The sequence below is a fragment of the Eptesicus fuscus genome, chromosome 12 (assembly GCF_027574615.1).
Source record: "Eptesicus fuscus isolate TK198812 chromosome 12, DD_ASM_mEF_20220401, whole genome shotgun sequence".
Lineage (NCBI taxonomy): Eukaryota > Metazoa > Chordata > Mammalia > Chiroptera > Vespertilionidae > Eptesicus > Eptesicus fuscus.
The window spans coordinates 15,199,336-15,221,229 of record NC_072484.1 but is presented as its reverse complement, the minus strand read 5'-3'; the positions used below and the strand labels follow the sequence as shown (position 1 = coordinate 15,221,229).

The 21,894-nt window shown below is 40.5% G+C and overlaps 1 protein-coding gene across 3 annotated transcripts in view; it reads left to right on the top strand.

Moving 5' to 3' along the window:
• Positions 1-21,894, top strand: part of CFAP61 (cilia and flagella associated protein 61) — a 242,240-nt gene that overhangs the window by 119,238 nt on the left and 101,108 nt on the right. For all 3 annotated transcript variants that reach the window (XM_054724456.1, XM_008141292.3, XM_054724457.1), the window contains one exon: positions 9,028-9,155. In XM_054724456.1, the coding sequence (XP_054580431.1) occupies positions 9,028-9,155 (128 nt within the window). The remainder of the gene's footprint in view (positions 1-9,027; positions 9,156-21,894) is intronic.

The following is a 21,894-nucleotide window of genomic DNA, read 5'->3' as shown; positions in this document are numbered from 1 at the left end:
TTTTTGCTATATATTTGTAAGTTGCTTCTGTAGGAATAGGGCAGATTCCAGTCTACTTCCAGCACATTCAGTACAAGATATTTTGAAACCTGTGGCTAAATATGAATTGTTCACGCATCTCTGATAAACCACATGCCCCATCCATTTTGAGGTGAGATAGAAAGAGAAGGATAGAGTGAAGTCCTCTTTCTTTAAACAAACAATGTTCAGACAGACAATACTTCACACATTCTCACAAATCTTTCTCTTATTTTTTTTTTAGCAAGGGAAAATAACCAACAATACCATTTTTTTTATTTAACAAAATTCTCAAGAGAATAAAGTTATCACCAATCATTTCATATATTTCTCTGATTTGTTACCTAACTATTAAGACATTAAAATCATATATTATAAACATATACAGATATGCATTTTATATTTAACACTAGAGGCCCGATGCACGAAGATTTGTTCAAGAATGGGCCTTCCTTTCCCTGGCTGCCAGCACCGCCTTAGATCCCTGGCTGCCGGAGCCACCTTTTCACTCTGGCCTGGAGCCGCCTTTCCGCCTTCCCTTGCTGCCCAGAGGCCCGGAGCAGTCTTTGTTGGGTTAATTTGCATACTCACTCCTGATTGGCTGGTGGGTGTCGTGAAGGTATGGTCAATTTGCATCTTTCTCTTTTATTAGTGTAGATATGGAGGACCATTTTTGTCCTCGGAGACCTTTAGGAAAATGCCATTGTTTCAGAAGGGCGTTATTTAACAGGAAAAATACTTTCCATCACTTTTGAATTTGCGTGTTTTGCAAAACCTTTGAGGCCACACCTTCATTTTGTTCCATTACAAATGGGTCTTTTGTGGGGATATAAAAGCTGAGAATGATTAGATGTTAAGTCAATGAGTTTTTCTCAAGAGATACATATGTAATGTAGTAGTAATTTGTGCTTTTAGAACAATGCAAGTCAGGTCCTTGATTCTGCAAACCATTCCCCTGCCCTGGATTTGCTTTATTCCTTCCTTTTGCTGTGTCCTCACCCCAGAGAAGTCATTCCTCCAGTTTATGGCCCACACTGTACTGAAGATGATACCTGGAGTGCCCAGTCGCTGACACATAACTGGATTCAGTCAGTGTGATGCAAAGGCTCAGAGGACATTTCTAAACACCTGACACTGCCTAGGTAGGAAGGATATGGAGCCATTTGAGGGCATCTCAGTACACATGCTAACATGCCCTACATTAGGGATTAATAAATATTTGTGTCTCTGAAAAGCCAACAATGACCTCCCTTGCCAGTGTTCGTGTATTGCATCAAAGCAATCATATTTTTAATGAATATGTGAGCTACTAGTTTGGGCTGTTATTTAATTAATAACAAGTGAATTAATTACCTTTAGCAAATCTAAGATGCTATCAATTATAAGATGTACCTTTATTTTTATGTACCATTAAGGAAAAAAATGTGGCCAAGTAAACTATGACACAGTGTCTTAATAAGAGTACTGAACAGAATATGAATGAATCAATCATGTAAGTCTTATTGCTTTCAGATTTCTTTTATCTATTCAGAGCGGAGAGGCAATTTGCATTCTCTTCAATCTCATTGTTTGCTGTGTGATGGGAAAAAAACTTTTGCATGTGTCTCAGCAACAAAACGTAACAGGGTTTCACCCACTTGTGGGTATCTGTCATCCTTTATTTGCTCCTGTAAAGCGCTCGATTGTTGCATTGCAAGAAAATGCAAAATTACAACCTTTCTTCCAATGACTAATATTTGCTGCACTAATATCAAATTTGCACCCTGCTGCTCAGTTTCCAGTCTTTTATGGGAACACAATAAGTGTTCATTTCAATGCCAAACCATGCTGTAATCTCTCTGAAGACATTGTCAGCAGCAGTTAAACTCAACACATGTTGTCCCATAATGTACATCACTCTCCAAAGTGATGACAAGAGCCGTGACCAAGTTGCCCATGTCACTACCTGGCTGACCGCCACGGTTGAGATGGCATGGACTCTGAGGCTGATTTCAGGAGTGCTAATGTGGAAAGAAGGTGCATCATAGAATTGATAAAATCCAGTAAAGTCACTCAACTAAACTTCCAAAACACTTTTTTTCTAATATAAATGGTTACGAATGGTTGCAAGTGGATGTCATAGAGTGACAATGATTTTAACTTTTTAAAACACTTGCAAAATAGTGATAACAGGTGGTGACTATGGGTGTAGGAGGGATTGGGACAGATGGAGTTGATAAGAGAAACATTTTTAAAATGCACATTGAATTATAGAGGTTTAAAGGAACTATAGCAAAGACCCCTAGTTACCCTCAAATCCATTCCTCCCTTTAGCTTTAGTAATGAAACCTCAATTTCATACAAGGCAGCAACACATCCAACTAAGAGCATATATTTCCCACCTCCCTTGCACCTGGCATGACCATAGGACCAGTTTGGGCCCCGGAGATGGAAGGAGTCATTGGAATGGGAATTCTGGGAAGGAGACTTTAAGGGTGTGGCTCAGCTGGGTGGAAAGCCATTTTATTCTTAACTCCCTTCTCTGTACTGCTGCCTGTAATGAGAATATAATATCTGGGTCTCCAGCAGCCATCCTGGCCATCCTAGAGGATGGAACTTTGCACTGGGTGAGGGAGTACGCCAGGTAGTCTGGGCCTTTGATGAGTTTATGGCACTGCCTCCATAGTCCTGGACTACATGTTTCCAGATTTCTTTTGCATAAGAGAGAATTTATCTTCTATCCTGTTTAAGCCAGTGTTTCTGTTTAAGCTGGTTTTTCTGTTGTCTGCAGCCAAGGCCCACCCTAATTGATAAAGGAGCCCTCTTTCTTCAGTTAGGATTCAATCTGTGAGGAGAATGCCATAAGAACCTATTAAGGCCGAAGCCGGTTTGGCTCAGTGGATGGAGCGTCGGCCTGCGGACTCAGGGGTCCCAGGTTCGATTCCGGTCAAGGGCATGTGCCTTAGTTGCGGGCACATCCCCAGTGGGGGGTGTGCAGGAGGCAGCTGATCGATGTTTCTCTCTCATCGATGTTTCTAACTCTCTATCCCTCTCTTTTCCTCTCTGTAAAAAATCAATAAAATATATATATTTTTAAAAAAAGAACCTATTAAGCCCCCACTGTTTGCCTGGGATAATGTGAAGGAATTAAAGGTATGATAGTAAAGGAATTAAAGCTATCATAGTTCTTTAAAGAAATAACAATTCTTCATGGGTCCATTACTAATAATTTTACAGAGGCAAAATTCGTTTACTCTCCAAATATTTAACGAGAGCCTAGGGTATGCCTGGTGCAATGGTGGGAATGCCCCAGTGAGCAGATCCTGCACCGACCACAGCCCACTCTGTGCCCCATGTGCACAGTGTGGAGCGTGCTGGTTCCCATGTTAAGAAAGCAGGCCAGGGGGTGCCCTTGAGCCATCAATTGAGCTCAGCAGATACCACAGGTGGGACCATGTGCCTTTATCTAAGGTGCTGGAGTAGCTCCTACTCCCCAACAAGGAGGAAAGTTGGGAGAATGCTTCATAAGAGGCTCAAGCCCAGGGCATCTTCCCGACAGCCTTCTCATGCTCTGTTGGGACTCAGCTGGTGGCATGCGCGTCATACTTCCGAACCGCTTTAATTATTTCAGCAGAAAGGCTTTTCAAAACTGCGTTTTGTATCTGTGGAAGGGATTTTCAACTTATTGGTTCTTTTTTTCAGTGTCGGTAGCTCCCTGCCCTTTATTTACTTGGTAAATATTGCAATGCTTTGCCCCAAAGTGGTCGACTTGTGAACTTTGAAACTGACACTGACTTTATGGCAATGTCCACGTGTCATCATTTGTTCTGACCAAGTTGGGAAACAGAGGGCTTCTCAAAAAGAAAAGAATGAAAAGCATAAGTAAAAAATTGTATTTATAAAGCAAAAATAGGCTTATTAAAAGTGTCAGAAACCCTACTCCTAATGGCTTTGAATCTCTCCACCTTCCATTTTCTTTGCATGGACAGAGCTCCCTTTGAAGTCTTTGGAAGCTTTCTGTAAGAAAAAAATATATATATATACATGGGTGTGGAGCTGAAAATTGAGCTCATTGTTTTGCCCTTTTAAAATGTGTTTTTCGAAGATTTGCCTTTCATATTGCAGATGGGAGAGAGGATGTGCAATTTTACCTTGTGTAACATCTTTGCCTGAAAAGCTCAAAGTATTTGTAGACGGTTTTTAATGAATAGTTCCCATGTTTTCCTGCTGAGGAAGGCAGAGGTTTGTGTAATTTACTTCCATTTTACACCTGAGGAAACTGATATTTAAGGAAAAGAGGCTCAGGATTTCAACCAGTAGCAGAATTAAGAAAACAAGCCCAAACCTTGCCTCCAGGCTAATGATGCCCAGTCTAATGACCCTGGAAGTTGAACATGACCTCCAAACACAGTGGTATCATTAGAAAAAACTCACCATACATAGTGTCCTGGGCCAGTTAAGTATATATCTTGCATTTATTATGTAGGATTATTTATATTTATTTTGACTGTTTTCTAGTTTACCAGCCTCTTTGTAATTTTAGTAGCTTCTGATTTTGGATCTATTATTGAAATTGGATTTCAAGAATGTTTTTATAGTCATTCTAACTCATTCTAAATACATAAGAGAAACCAAACCAGATGTGGAAACACAGAAATCAGGTATGTGTATATCAGATAAAATTAAATTTTGATAAATTTTTGTACACACAGAACAGTTAACAAACATGCGTTAAACTCAAAATTATGTATTAGAGGTCTCATGATATATGAATTATGGCATAACTCAATTGAGCATGTACATCAGTATCATTTTTACTAAAAAGATAAAATTTAATCCTAAGTAGTTCTAATTATACCCAAATCATTTGTTTGGTCATTTGAGCAACTAGAAAACAACCAACTAAAATACTTTAAATTGGTAGAAATTATCTCAGCATCTCTTAAGAAGGGCTCATGAAATGTAAACTTAATGTAGCTATTATTTCATTATTTATAGAATACAAAATGATGGCAAGAATGATTCAGATTAAAAAAAAAAAAAAAGAAAAACAAAATAAATGCCTCAGGAAATAAAGATGTAGTTCGTGACCTTAGGAAGCAAACTATAGGTGGATGTTGGCAAGCAAACCAAATAAATGAATGAAAGTGATTAAAACCTTTCCGATGGACAGTCTTTTGTTTCAGAAGCTCATAGGAAATGACACATAAATAGTTTAAAAATGTAAACATGTGCTCATTCCTAGTTCCTATTTTCTCATCTCAACTCCCCTCCCCTCTCACCTGACATTTGTTATTTTACCCCTCAGAGTCCTTCCCTCTCTGTCACCCTCCCCCACCTCAAGTTCAGCTCTAGAATTTCCTAAAATGGGTATCCCATATTATCATCCCTTCAAGGTTTGTATTTAAACTCATTACGAAACTCATCATCAATTTTAAGGAACATTTCTTTTAGCCTTAAAAAGCTTACATACCATGGTGTATGGTTTATTCTTTCTTGCTGCGGTATGTTTTAATCTCTGCCTTCAAAATCATCTCTTTGTCAAAAAATGCTAATGAGTGTCATTAGAAAAATAGAATCATAACTCTGAATGGACATGGAGGTAAGAGTCTGAGTCCCCACTCATGACTACTACATCAGGTAGTCAAAGAGTCTCCTGTTTGGTCTTTGAAATAATTCACAGTTACAAGGCTCATATAACTTCTGTCTGTCAAATATGAGTCAGTAGATAAGGCTTTTATTTTTACTTTACTATTAAGGAAATCAAAAGCAAAAACCCAAAACAGGATTTCCAGTGCACGGGACATTTTTGTAGATGCTGAGGCCAAAAAAAGGAGGCTTGGACTGGCCCCGGAGAGCTCAGGGGGTCTTGTGTGTTTTTCTTTACTATGAAAACCTGCAGATTGAAGGAATGTAAGGAAAGAAAATGTTCTGCTTTCCTTCAAAAATGACTTGCGCTTTCTAATCCGAGTAAAATAAACCCTTTATAAAGCGTCAGAAGCAGCCTTCATTTGCAGCGCCACCGAAAAGCCATTTCCAGGCTGGGAAAAATTTTTTTCAAGGTATTTAAAAACCATCTAGCCTCACAAAAGAAAAATGTGTGTGTGTTTTTCAGGTCACTTCATCATACCTGATGATGAATATGTTTTTAATTAAGGCCTTGGCACAAAATTGGGTTTTCTGAGTCATTGTGATGCCTGATCACTCCCCAGAGACACCCACCATCAATGGGACTGATGGTAACTCTTGACACCCAAGGCCACTTTGTGTGTTCAGTGGTTAGAAAGGTGATTTCGGAGGCCTGGCAGCTGTTGGTGTTAAAGCTATTGTGTGAGAAACAAAAGCCATTCTGTTCTGTTCTCCAGCCGCCTTTGTATTGTTGATACAGGAGCTGTTTCATAAGTGGGTACTATTCTTTACCAGGGAATTTCATTACTGCCCGTACGCTTCTGGACAGCAGAGGGGAAGGTCTGAACATGGCTCCTATGGAAGGAATTTGGGGCTCTGACCTCTGTTAAGATGCTTGCATTTTAATTCTTTTCATTAGGCCTACAATTAGATGCCATCATACCAACAACTTCGCTCCCTGTTTTCTTTTCCCTAAACTACCAGACCCACGGCTGCCTAGTGTGTATTTGCTGCCTGCCCGTTTGTCTTGGAAATTAATCAGAGCACAGTACATGGCAGCACCAACATGTACCGGTATTAACTAGTTTTCCTGTAGAATTCCTTATGACCTGTCCTGGGAAATTCTCATAGAGCAGATCAGTGATATTTATTTGAAGAACAGACACTTCACCCAGGCGGTCTATTCATTATCATCATTTAGGAGGGGTATCAATTTACAAGGTTTTCAGTTGCATATAAAAGAAGTAAACTGGCCTAAACAATCAAGAAAATGTGGTGGGCTATGTCATTATCCCAGCCATTCCTCCTTTCCCAGGCTGTGCCCTTGCTATGTGACTTTGAGGTTCCTCTCATGACAGGTCTTCCCCACCTTGTGGAAGTTGGACTTAGCCACACAACTCGTGCTTTGACCAGGCTAAGAAGTATTGCTGCTTCTCACTTTTTATAATTATACCGTTGCCATAAGAAGAACACACCCCAGCTATCACTCATCAGAAAAGATAAGAGAGTTGTGAGGCCAATCTGGAATCTACAGATTGCAGTCAAACCCAGCTGAATCCAGCCTACTTACATGAGTGAGATAGATGACAGTTGCTTTAAGCCAATGCTTAAATGGTTTAGGGTAGTTTGTTATGCAGCACTATTGTGGTAACAGCTGACTGATACATACTGTTCGTATAACTGAAGAATCCAAAGGTAGCATGGGCTTCAGGTAGGGTTTGAAAGGAATCCATTTTCTATTTCTGTGTGATTCTCTTGGGGCTTTAACCCAGGATGGTTTCCTTCTTGTTTATATGGTGTCTGTATCATTTTGAGCTTCACATCTGTGCCCGGGACCATCTGGAAAGCAAAAGGCTTCTCTTCTCCAGCCTTCATACAAAAGTGCTGGGCTTCACTACAATCAGGTCAAAGTAGATTATGTATCTATCCTGGGCCCATTGTTGAGCAAAAAGTTGTGGGATTATTTGACTTGGTTTATGTCCATCAGAGTCCTCTTTTAAAGATGGGAGTGGGCTTAATTTCTTCCAAAATCAGTGTTGTGCTTCATTAAAGATGGGAGTGGGTGTGAAGCAGGTGCTGAGAGATACCAACTGTGTTGATGGAGGCTAAAAATCTCCAAACTTTGTTTTAAATTTCTATTAATTAATTAGCTCAAGACATTTTTCTACCTCCTACTAGGCTAGCTAGAGCTAGAGAGAAGGCATTTATCTTTTCGAGTTCACCTGCTATCTGATAAATGACAAATCATATGGCTCTACCCATGCCACCTTATGCACTAGAAGCTGAGAGGCCAGCTTTACAAAGGACTTTACCATTAGCCCACTACTCTCCCTACTCCTGTGATTGCAGGATTTTAAGAAAGTTAAAAATATGTTTAGTTTACCTGAATTTGAAGATCCCTGACCTAGAGGATGAGTTAATGCCAATATAATGAGAATTTAACCAAGTGAGGTACATTGATAAGGATGTCATTCCACTGACTTCTGGCCTCCATTGTTTCTGATGAGAAGTCAGCTATAATTCTTGTTATTGTCCAGATACATAGTAAGTATCAAATAAAAATGTCTTGAATTAATGAATTAAAAATAGAAACAAAGTCTCTGACACAGTTTAATGTTCTCTCATGAATATTTTATGTTCTTTCACGAATATCCCACCAGGTCTTTGAAAACTTTCCTTTGAACATTTACTGCTACCCCTTCCCCCAATCCCCCCACCCCCAAGATTCTGCAGGAATGTGAATCAAACAAATTATCAATCCAGGTAATTTTTGCAAACATGGGCACTAAAGTTATCATTAGATATTTTCTGTGCTTCTAAGAATCCTCCCTGAACAAACTTTATCATCCAACATGTTTTTGCCATTTAATAGTATTTACATGTCATTCTACAAATATTATTGAACACCTGTTCTGCATAAGGCACTGTGTTAAGTAGAGTGAAGGATGTAGAATTGAATAAAAGATAACACTTGCCTTCAGGTACTCAACTATTATAATCTGATTGTTGTTCAGGTTTCAGGGAAACCTGGACAGAGGGAATGATTAGCGATCTTTCATGAAACTAGATTCTCAGGAAGCAACTTGTTTGTCTTCTTGTGGGATTATTAACCTTATTGTCTCCAATCATAAAGGGCCTCAGTTCTAAATGAAACATCTGTCAACATTAGGACAAAAGTGACCCAAACCAAGAATTTTGATGTGAACCAGCCTAGGTATATTTCCATATATTTACATTAACATCTTAAAAGTACCTCCCCGTAAATTTCACCATGGCTGTGCATGGGCACTAGTTCAATTTGCTGATAATGTCCTGGTTAATAACTCCACATAATTTCCAGTTTGAGAATGCAGATTCACCTACATTTTCCTCATGTCCCTCTTTTTGTATTTTTTTTTTCAGTTGAGTTATGCCTTGTACCATACAAACAGAAAACTAACGCTGGAACCTAAAATAACGGTTAATGCCAGGATTGTTGTGGTTGGCGCATCCAATGTTGGAATCTCCTTCCTAGAGACATTGGTTTTTTGGTGAGTTGTTTTACTTTATTTATTTATTTTTAAGGGGGCCTTCTCTTGCTCACCTGAGAGGTCCCTTGAAAGAACAGACCTGAGTTTGTTTGTCACCCTGCACACCTTAGAATATTCTAGATCAGAGGTTGGCAACAGTAGCCCTCAGGTCAAATCTGGCTGTCTGCCTGCATTGGGACACAGACTCATTTATGTATGTATGTATGTATGTATGTATGTATGTGGTGTCTGTATTTTCTTGATACAGCAGCAGATTTGAGTAGTTGCAACAGAGACTATATGGCTTTTAGTATCTAGAATATCTACACTCTGACCCTTCCCAGAACAAATTTGCCAACCCCTGTCCCACACTAGTGTTTCCTTTATTGGCCAGATCATAGGCATCACGTGGAGCACCTGTTACATGTGTAGCTTTCCAGACCCCACGTCAGACGCCCTGAGTCAGACACTCCCAAGGAGTGTTGTGGAAACCTGTGTGTGACAGGTGCGCCATACCATCAGGCTGGTTTGGGAACCAGTTTTGGCTTTATGCATCACAAATAGGCTAGCAGAGATGGCAGACAGGCCAGGACCATTCTTCCAACCCCTGCAATTTAGATGCCAGGGAACAGAATGAAACCCCGCAGGGAAGATTGACGCCTGCACTTCTCTTCAATGCTGTTTTCTATTATCCTCAAAGCAGTAAGCAAGTTTCCTTTCAGAGCCCATTTTCTTTCTTTTTTTTAAATTTGTCTTTATTGTTGAAAGTATTACAGATGTCCCCTTTCTCCCCCCAGTGAACCCCTCTTCCCAGCTCCAGCCCTCTCCCCAGGCCTTCACTGCCCTATTGTCTGTGTCCATGGGCTATGTGTATGTGCATATAAGTTATTTGGTTAATCTCTTCCTGCCACCCCCCTTCCCTCTGAGAGCCCATTTCCTTGATGTGTGGTTCCTGAGGATTTTCCGCTTTCCCCAACTAGCCCTCCATCCGCTCATTGAATCTCAGCACCTCCTTCCCAGGAAGAGCCCTGGGTTATTCTCCAAGGATTTGGGTTCATAGCCTCACATCACCACCCACTGACATGGAACCTTAGATGCATTGCTTAATGTCTTCAGACTCAGGTTCCTCATTTAGTTTTTAAAAGTTTCATAGGTGTTTTAAAAGGCCCTGACTTTGTGCATATACAGATTGCTGAATTAAAAGAATCCAGATTGTCACACACAGCGCCCTCCACACCCCAATTTTTTGCTCAGGATCACATGAGAAATTTTAGCTACTTTTAAAACTACAAGTGCTAAGAGGCACGTGGAAGATGAGAAAGAGCAGCCCCATCTGACTCCCCCAGAAACCAGCAAAACTGTCAGGGGTTAGACAAGGGAAGGGGTGGACGAAATTCCCCCTAAAAGATGCTTATGCCTGGCTGATGTGAAGACGAGCTAACCCCACATGGCTATTTTACTCAGTTGATACCACAATAACCAGATAAATTTTTTTTTTTCACTTTCCAGCCAATTTGTTCAGTTGGTGTTGGTGGTATACTGGTGAGCATAGCTGCCTTCCAATTTGTTCAGTTATCCAGAACATACCCTTAGTTAACCAAAAAATAAGTCAAGTGTCATTATTGAAATTAGGAACAGAGTTCACGGGATTTAAACATTGTGGTCAGTCTACAGCAATCTTTTATTGCAGAAGAAAATAATGAGAAGCCCTAGAGATACCCATTTTCGTCTGTGTGCCAACCACATTTTGAGGGTTACATTTATTCTGATGGGTCTCTTTACTTAAGACTCCGAATAGCAAGTTGTTTGCAACCATTTTTGAATGATGAATTATCAGGGTGGAGTTGTGAAATTATCCTAGTCAAGAAGTTATCATGAGCAGATCTTAAATCTTTTTTATTTTTATTTTGAGAATGTGCTTATTAAGGCTGGGAAGAGTGAAGTAAGGAAGGACTTAAGGTAGAAGCAGTAGCAGGAGAGAGCCCAGGTGGGACTGCTTTGGCTCACTAAAATTTCAGAGAAATGGGGGCCTTGGAGACAGGTTCAGGGGATTAACCCTGGGGTTAACCCCCTGAACCAGTTGCCGCTGCCCATTGCTCCCCTGGTTGCGAATCTCATGTGGACCCTTAGAATTTAGGGGTAAAAAGCATGCTTGAGAGGGAAGAAAGATATGGGCATGCTCCCGGGAGAGAGAGTACCAACAGGTCTTAAATCTTAATTTAGCTATATATTTAGTCATTATGTTTCATTTAAATGAGTTCATTAAGACATATACATATCATTTTCCTTCTGTGGAATCAACTTAGATTCAATAAAGACACATATAAATTTTAATATCAGTAGTTGGTTGATTAAATTCCTCAATCAGGCAGACTTTTTAAAAGCATTTTAAAGTTCTCATAATTCTCTATCATTGTTACACAGATTACATACACTAAAAATAGATTGGTATCAGTTTACGGATCTCTAATCCTTAAGAGAGGAAGGAGTTTTCTCATTATTTTCCCTAATTATTTTAAATTAGCAATTACCATAGTAACCTGGTGCATATTTTACTTTACCAGTATAACTGCCATTTGAACTAGATCTTAAAAATTATTTGAGCCGGAATGAAATTGAAGAAACACAGTGTTCACCAAATACTGACCCCCCAGTGAAGATTAAATTCACATTTTGGAGGCAAGATTTAGAAAAATCACTCTCCTTATGCTCCTGCATTGTGTGATCTAACCGGCTGGGGCATTTGAGGCCCAGCACAGCAGTCTCTTTTTCCAGAAGACCTGGTAATCCTGTCATCTGGCGACAAAAGAGACACACTCTTTGTTCTTTGTTATTTACATGCAAAAAAATTACAAAGCATGTTTGGTCTCCTCTTCAAAGGACATCTGAGGAAGTCCTTGCATAAATTCTCTGCCCTGGGCTTATCCTTCTTTCCACAGGTGCAAGGTGTTACCTGGGAGCTGACGTCATTTACTCAAAGTCACCAACTAATCACGAGGATGTGGGGAGGGAACGTTGAGGGTGATGTTTTGATTTTTGTGTGTGTGTGCAGTATTTTATCTGGTCCTCAGCTGCTTCCACCCACAGGTACATATGCACAGACACACCTTCTTTTCTTTGGTTGTCAGGCCTGAAAGTCACCCGGCATCTTTTTCTTGTCCTTAGAGGAAGGCCTCTCGGGCCCTCCGGTATCAGTGACATGTGTGACAGACATTTTCCTGCAGACACACACTGGCATGCGGTGTGGTTCCCCCTGTCTTCCTGGTCCTGGGGAATCCTACAGTGCTGGGCTAAGTGGCAGCCCTGCCCTTAGAGCCGTCTGCTGTCTCCATCTACCCTCCCAAGGCCATTGACTGGCTGATGGAGGACAGGGCTGCAGGGTAATTCAGGTTGAAGTGCGTCTCCCTCTTCCACATACAGGTCTTGTGCATTTGTCTTCTGAGGGTGCTTATGCCCAAGCAACTCCACGGGGAACCTTTCCAGGCCCCAACCCCACACCCTGCAGCCAGTGTGGGCTCCAGCTGTAGACCCATCCTGGCCTTCTTTCTCCATCATGTGCCCTGCCAGGGGGTGGGCCCCCATGATGGGAACCAGAAGCTGAGCAGGGGAAGGACACCAGGTGCGGGCCAGGAGAGGAACTTTTGGTGTGTGGGGTGGGGGGGTGTAGCAAAAAAATCCCCATTCATCCACTGGTATAGAAGGCAGTGAATTGGAGGGGTAAGGCAGCTCTTAATACATTTTTCTATAAATTATCTGTGTTCTTTATCATGCCCAGGACATTCAAGTGATGGACCTGAACTCTTCAAATTAGGGTTCTTATAGCTATAGATTGTATTCCTTTGGCTGCCTGGTCTTTAGAACTGAAAGACCTTGGGAAACATAAGCAATTCATATATATTATCCTTTGCAGCACTTCCATTAATAAGACTCCTTTATTTTTTATTTTTTAAATCTTTATTGTTGAAAGTAGTATATATGTCCCCTTTTTCCCCCATTGACCTCTTCTAGTCCACCCCCACTGCCTGCCCCAGGCCTTCACCACCCTATTGTTGTGTCTGTGAGTTATGCATATATGTATACAAGTTCCTTGGTTGATCTTTTTCCACCCACTCTCCCCCAACCACTGAAAAAAGCAGAAAGAACTTGGCCTTGGAAAAGCAGAAAGAACTCTGGTGCCAACCAGTGCTATATTCCTGACAGGTGGTCCTATTCTCACCGTGCTGCGGGGAGGATCATAGCAGGGGACCCCAAGCTCAGAGGTGCTGTCACCCTAGGAACTCCACCGTGTCACAGGTTTAAAGGGAATTCTCTATTCTTGTACAACAGCCGGTGCAGCGGTGAAAGCTCTTTCCAGAAAGCAAGAGGCCTCTTTCCACACAGTGTAGAGTCATAGTTTTATTAGTCACTTTGTGCACCAACTCTAGTCTTGCTGAACTCCCCAAAAATAATACTTTGAATATTTCAGGTTTCCCCACAAAAGTACTCCAAAATCATTTTAAAAAAGAAATATAGGAAAGCTATACCAAAAAAAAAGGGGCAGGAGCCAAGTCTCTGGATGTGTTTTATGGCCTTTTCACTCACAGCACGGTCTGTGGTCCAGGAGTATCAGCCTCGTCTGGGAGCCCCTTAGAAAGGCAGAACCTCAGGTCCTGCCATGGACAGTGGCCCAAAGAGAGGTTCATTCCCAGGATTTTACAGAACAGCATCTTCACTATCTCTTGGGCATGAAATGGCTGAGCTGAAACAGTTCCTATTTTATTGTTTCAGTCCCTCATTTCTGTGTTTCTGTGTATTATATTATTTACTCCTAATTATGGAAGTTCCTTTTAATCCATTATTTTTAAATCCTTCCTAATTCAATTCTGATGTAAAGAATCTCTTGAAGAGCCTATAATGGCACTAAAAAAATGCATCAATGAGTCCTGGGATGACATGACTGAAAGCAGCCGTGGGTGATGTCCTGATTACCTTTTGTATGACTAGAGAAATAGACACTTTGATTTCCGGAAAGCGCTGGTGGGCCCAGAAGCCCAAACTTACCTTGTCTTCCAGTGTTTGGACCCACCAAACACTCTCACCAAAGGATGAAGTCTCCAGTTTTCCACCTAGACATCGATCCCTCATCTGGTAACTAAGAATAGCTTGAAATAGTAGGGCATGTTTGCAAAGCTACAATTGAAGCTGGATAACCGTAACTCCTGTTATTGGGCTGCACAGGACCACACAATAATCGGTGCAGCCGTGGGGCTGGCAGGAGCCAGCTGAGTGCTTGATTAGGCTTTTTATCTTTACATTTATCTGAGGACATCTGAAACCTTCAGTGTGGCTTCTCACTAATTATGTGACTAATGAAGTAGTTAATGCTTACTTGTTGATCTCAGAGTGAAACCCCAATGAACAGGTTGGTGATTATTACTGTTCCCTACTGTCAGTCTCTGCCACATGGACTGACGGACATGTGCCCTCTGATGGCCTTTTTGGTACCAGGGCACATGCAGCATGACAGGCCCCATAGCACATGCAGTGCTGCTCCCTTCTGTGCCTGGGGGGCAGGCAGAGATCAACGGGGCAGGTTGAATCTCACCATATTGTATGTTGGCATCACAATAGGACCTGTCAGGAGCTTATACAGATGCTGTCTTGTGTCTGGGGTGGGGGTGGAAGCGTGGGGATAGTTATGTCAGGCTCAAAGGCCCAGCCTCCCCAGGCAGAAGGACCTGACACTCTGCCACCAGAAAATAATGACCTGGGACTCTCCCTAGTGTGGTTATTCACAATCAGACTTCCTAATCTGATTCCAATATTTAAATATAGTTGATGTTAAGTTAAAGTGTCTTTATCTATTCCTTTTCAATTCGGAATAACTTTATCTCTAATTTCCCACCTTAGAGATTCCCAGAACAAAAGACTCTTTGAGCAGCATTAGGCCTTTTTTGGAATGAGCTTATTGTCATTCTTTGTGCATTCTTTGTGGTGCTTTGGCATTAAGGGCATTAAGTATGGAATGCATTCTTCACAATCACACAAATTTGCCCGCTCAGTCATCACCCTCCACTATTATATAATTTTCAAATGATATCAGCACCTGTCTTGGTTTATATTCTTTCCAAAGCTTAAAATAAAGAATTTGGGTGCAAATAGTGTATTTGAGAGTGATCCTGGGGAACTATGTGAGCAAGCAGGGCAGTGAGATGGGGAAGGAGGAAAGTCAACAAAGCCTGAAAAAAAGCATTTGTCAGCCATGAGGTTCAGTCCCACTGGACACAACAGAGTGTTCCCTCTGTGAATGAAGAAGCTGGGGAACCTGTTTACCCACCGTTTCTGTCTTTATGTTTGCATGGTCACCCTGGGCTGTTCTTCCAGCTGGTCCCTCAAGCTTCCATGGACAGAAGATGACCCCAGGCAAAGAGAGGCAGGAAAGCATTGGGGAGGGGGAACCATTTGCAGTGATGTTGGTGGACATTTCATGCCCCAGTTTGTTTTATTTGTTCTCTATTTACAGTCATACAGTTGTTCTTTAATGAAGCCTGAGGGCATAGACAAGGGCCCAGAAAATGCAAGGCTAGATTAGAAGACTGTGTCAAGAGGATTTCAGGCATTCTTACAGCTCTCAATGAACTCCCAAGTGTAGAAAACATGAAAAAGAACCAGTCATAAATGAAGAATACAATATCTGAAATGAAGGATAATACAACAGAAGGAATAAACAATAGATTGGATGAAGCAGAGTATCAAATCATTAATTTGGAAGATAAGGTATCAGAAAACAGCTGATTTCTCAACAGAAACAATTGGCATAAAATATTCAAAGTGATGAGAGCAAGGAACTACAACAAGATTATGTTACCCATCAAGGCTATCATTTAAGATTAAAGGAGAAATAAAGAGCTTCCCAGATAAGAAAAACCTAAAAGAGTTCATTACTACCAAACTAGTATTAAAAGAAATGTTAAAGGGTCTTGTAGAAAAAGAAGAAGAAGGAGGAGGAAGAGAAGAAGAAGAAGAAGAAGAAGAAGAAGAAGAAGAAGAAGAAGAAGAAGAAGAAGAAGAAGAAGGAAGAGGAGGAGGAGGAGGAGGAGGAGGAGGAGGAGGAGGAGGAGAGAAGAAATAGTTATAAAGAATAAAATAGCAATACACACATAACTATCAATAATCAGTTTAATGTAAATGCCTTAAATGCTCCAATCAAAAGACATAACATAGCTCAATGGATAAGAAAACAAGACCCATATATATGCTGTCTACAAGAGCCCTACCTCAGAACAAGATATACACACAGACTAAAAGTAAAGGGATGGAAAAAGATATTTCATGAAAATGGAAATTTTAAAAAGCTGGGGTAGCAATACTTATGTCAGAAAAAATATACTTTAAAAAACAGACTTTAATCAGCAAATAATAAGAAGCAAAGAAGGACACTATATAATGATAAAGGGAGCAATCTAATAAGAGATATAACCCTTATAAACATGTATGCCTCAACATAGGAGCACCTAAATATATCAAGGAAATCTTAATGAACATAAAGGGAGAGATCGGGAGTAATACAGTCATAGTTGGGCATTTTAACACCTCATTAACATTAATGGGTAAATCTTTCAAACAGAAAATCAGCAAGGAAATAGTGGCCTTTAATGACATGCTAAAACAGATGGATTTAATTGATATTTTCAGAACATTTCATCCCAAAGCAGCAGAATATACATTCTTTTCAAGTGAACATCGAACATTTTCTAGGATAGACCATATGTTAGGACAGAAAACAAGTCTCAATAAATTTAAGAAGATCGAAATCATATCAAGCATCTTCACAGACCACAATGGTATGAAACTAGAAATCAGTCACATAATTTCTCAAAATCGGCGGTCTTATCTATAAGAAAATCCATTTCCCCCTATAATTGCTCATTGTACCTAAACTACCACATTTTCTAGTTTTCAACAAATCCTATAACTTCTAGATCACGTCATTACATCAGGGCTTACCAGGCATAATTATTAAGTTATCATTAATCATTGCATAGCTGAGGTCATTACCCCAACACATAGTATTTATGTACTGAATTGGATCTAGTAAGAAAATGTTCCACAAACCTTTATGCTTAAACCATCACCATGAAGAATGAAGGTCCAAGAAGATATAATCTGTCAAGCATGAGGAAACCTGCCCATATGGTGTTAATAAAGTTTCCTAACAAACAGCATTTGCCCAAAACATAAAACCTTTCTCATCCTACCCCACCGTGATCTCACTTGCTTTTGAATTCCCATAGTGCTTTGTTATTCCAATCTTACGGAACTGGTTGATTTGTGTCTGGTATTTTGCCATCTTTGTGTGCAAACACTTTCCAACTCGTTTTTATAACTGCCATCTTGGTATCTACATCTTGTGTATGCCCAATGTATATAAGCATATACTCAAAGTAAAAATATAACTTTTTACTACATATATATAATCGTTATTAATCATTTTCTCTGCATCATAAAGCAAAGCCAAATTTCACTTTCTTCTGTTTTGCCAGAATTCCCAAATTTTATTCTTATTTGTTTAATGGACATTTCAAACATTATACTTATTTTCTTTCTTTTTTTTTTTTAGTATTTGTTTTCTTTTATGCAGAGATACAAAAGTTTTTCACGTGAGATCCTGAATCCCCATATATCTTCCCCCACCCTCCCAGTTCCTTACCCTGGGCTACCCCCTCACCTGTTCGGTCCCTAGAGGATCCACAGAGCACCGAGGTCACTCCCACAAGCATAAGAGACTTACTTGCTCCTTGGCCCTTTCTCCAAGCGCCTCCTGGTTCCTGATGGGGTTTCCATGAATAGGGGAGCCAGGCAAGATGACACCCAGGAGAAGAGAGAAGTAAGGTCAGAGAGAGATTCCTGCCTCTTCCTTGCCCCGTGAACACTCCACCCCCTTCTAGAAGTGCTCAGAATCCTTGATCCCACACTCTTGGGTCTCCCCTTGGAAGTCAGAGTGTGCTGCTCCCAGCAGCTGCGTGGCCATGGATGAAACTGCTGTGCTATTTTTATTAATACAACAAAATGAAGAAGCGAAGGACCTTGTCCAAAAATCTCTTCTGTGATCTAAACAGGAAAAAAAATATTGCTGAAGAAAGTTTAACATTTTTTCAGGGAAAAACTGGTAGATTCTCTTAATGTATTATACTTATAATAAATATTTTTATTTGTTCTGCCTTATATTTTCTTCTAATATTGGAAGTTCACAGAACTCCCAACTTTTAAACCCCATCCATACCATTTTATCATTCATTAATTTTGTAACATTAAATTTTAACATTAAGACCTAATTAAATCTGAGTTATTCTCTGACTAGTATAATATGCAGTTAGGTTAAATATCTGTCTAGAGCTAGGATTCAATGTCATCTGGTGCATATTTTTGTCATTGTTTTGAATCATTCAGAAAGCAGAGATTTTAGTAAATTAAATTGGAACATTTAGATTGATGTGGGTAATTATTCTCAACAGTATTTATTTGTTAAAATAAAAGCATTAATGAAAGCAATTAATTATCAATCTCTTGCTTTGCTTACCCTTGCTATGCCAAAAAAAATCAGCAAAAAAACAAAAAATAAGGAGCATTCACCTGGAAGGTTGGCAGGTTTCTGCTGCCTAGAAGCGTAAGCAATGTGAAAAGTTTATGTTTCTTTTATCATATTCACAATAAATTGGCAATGTGACCCTCTTCATTTGAAGGATAAGGATGTTTAGACCTCATTTTGTAGCTGTCCTCCCGAAGCATGGAATGAAATGCAATACCTTTTACTTATTTCCCTAGATACTCTAATCCATCCCTGCTTTACAAGTATCTCTGAGCTGTCCCTCCCTTTGTATCCACAGCAACGTGAAATCCCCACTGGAATTATCTGCTGTGAAAATGCAGGTGCACTTGTTTAATGTTTCATTGGCTTGAGTACTTAACTTGAACTTCCCCCCACCCCCTCCACAACATGGTGACCTTTGATTTCAGAGCAGAGGGCCCACAATGCTGTTAGATACTGTTTATATACATTAGGCCAACACCATTAGACCTGAGAATCGTGCTTCTTCTGTGGTTGTGCTATTCCTGCCATTTTGTATAATGCATGACCAAACCCAAGATGTACCCTGTGACCTGCTATTCTATTTGCAGGAACTTTTAAAATATTCATAGGTAATCAAATTAAAAGTCTTAAACATTTGATTTCCATATGTCCTCCTCAGAATGCTAAAATCTCTTAGAATTCCACATTATAAACTTCATGATTTTGGACCAATACTTTTAGATAGTTACAAATTTAAGAAATTAAATATTTGAATGCTTCTAATTCAAATTAAAAATTAAATAAAAATATGAAGTTGGAGAACGTGTAAATGCTGGTGTTAATCTTATGTAAAAGCATGGAGGAGGCAGGGTACTTGAATGAATCACAAGAAAGTAGATGTTACAAAGAAGGTTGGGGAGGTTATGTTTGGTCCTGCCCATCCGGCCTATATACCATGCTCCAGAATTTGTATACAACGTTCAGTAATAAAAATAGACAACGTTCATTGAAAGTATTTTATGCAGCAGGCAATATTCTAAACATTTTACAAATACTATTTCATTTAACCCTCACAGCACCCCTATGTGGCATTAGTTTCTATTATTTCCATCTTACAGGCTAGAAAACTGAACCACAAAGAGGTTAAATAACTTTTCCAAGGTCAAAAGTGAGGAAGTTCTATAACCAAGAGTTCAATTGAAGCAATCTGAAACTCGAATCCATGTTCGTAGCCGCTCTGCTCTGCTGCTATCAATATGGTGAGCAAACAAGGAGACTTTACAAATCAGGAATGATTTGGATTGGATTTAATTTAAAAAGTGGTTTCCAGTAGTTGTGTGGAAGATGGGCAAGGGAGAGAGAAAGACTTGTGCCAGAGAGACTAACCCTGAGACTATTTCTCAAGGCAAGAATATGAGCTAAGCTAATATGTCCTGGAAATGGCAGAAGGGAGGTATTCAAGGGATGTGGACAAGGTAAAAGTAACTGGACATGGTGGACCAGTTTGGGGAAGTGAGAAAGAAGGTAGGAGTCTGAAGTTAGCTCCCAAATTCTGAACTTGGATGGTGGTTAGTTAGCCATGCCTTTTATGGAAATAAAGGAGGAATGGAGTGGAGCTACAAGACCTTTGTTTGGACACATTGAATTTGAGAGGCCCGTGAAGCAGCCCTGTTAGGATGGATAGGCATTTGGAAATTGAGTTTTGAGTTCAGAAGAAAGCGACAATGAAAATGTAAGATGAAGTCATGATGATAAAAAATAGCACCCAGGGAGACAGACATGAAGACAGGGAAACTTGGTAGGATTCCAAGATGGCTGTAAAGTAGGTGGAAGCTGCACTTACCTGTCCCCAGCCCCAAACCAGATTTACAGCTACATTATAAAGCAATCAACCTGAATAACCAACTGAAGGCTAGTTAAACAGAAATAACCAAGGATTTACAGAAGAAGCCACATAGAGACTGGTAAGAAGGGTAGAAACACAGACAGGGCTGGTCCCTGAATCCACGTGAGGCAGCTGAGAAGCCAGAGGATATCGTGGCTGCAACACTGTCTCTCCCCAGAGGCGTGAGGTCTCAATCCCCTGCAGGGATTCCCAAACCAGAGCAACAGAGATGAGAAGAGGAGCTGCATAGCATCTGGAGGTGAAAATCAGTGGGGATTCAGTCCCCTAGGAAGGAGCACTCCTGTTGTTCCAGCACCAGCCTGGGGAGTGCACTGCCCCTTCCCCAACTGCTGGCAAGGCCACTCTGCCATGCTCGGTGCTGCAGAGGGGTCTTCTGACTGAACCCAGCAGTGACTTTTGGGGCCCTCTTTTTCTGGGGAGGCTCTTGGCAGAGACTCAGACAGTGACTAACTGTGTGGCTTTGGAAAGAGGGCCATTCTCCCCAACCTCGAATGCACAGCCAGCACCCCTCCACCACCTGTTGAATCTTTTGGCCAGCCCTGTCCTGCTTGGTTCAGCTGCACAGGGGAACCAGAGTGCCTCTCAGATCTGGAACTTTGGGGCATGACTATCAGGGAAGCTTTTGTCTTGGAAACAGAGAGGCAGGTGCTGGGGTGTGTGACTACATTGCAGGGGGGTAACTCCTATCTCCCCTCTGAGCTCAGCCCAAGAAGGAGGAAAAAATGCCAGCGCTCCTGCTTGCAGGCACCAATGGGAGACTGTTTGGATATTCCCTGCCAAGTCCCTGATACCCCGCCCCACTATCAAAAGATAAGTGGAAACAAATGAAGATGAACACACAACCCCAAATCCACAGGACACAGAAAAATCAGTTCTGAGTGGGAAGTTCATAGCATAATAGGCCAACCTCAAGAAGCAAGAATAATCTCGAAAAACTATCTAACCCTACACCTGAAAGAATGAGAAAAAGAACAAGGCCCAGAGTAAATAGAAGGGAGGAAATAATGAAGATCAGAGTGGAAATAAATGACATAGAGACTAAAAATAAATTTAAAAGATCAATGAAACAAAGAACTGGTTCTTTGAAAATATAAATAAGATTGATGAACCTTTAAACAGACTCATCAAGAAACAAACAGAGAGGACCCAAATAAATGAAATAAAAAATGAGAAGTAACAACTGACATCACAGAAATATAAAGGATAGTAACAAAATATTGTGAACAACTGTATGCCAACAAATTGGACAACCTGGGCAAAATGGACCAATTCCCAGAAACATACAATCTTCCAAAACATAATCA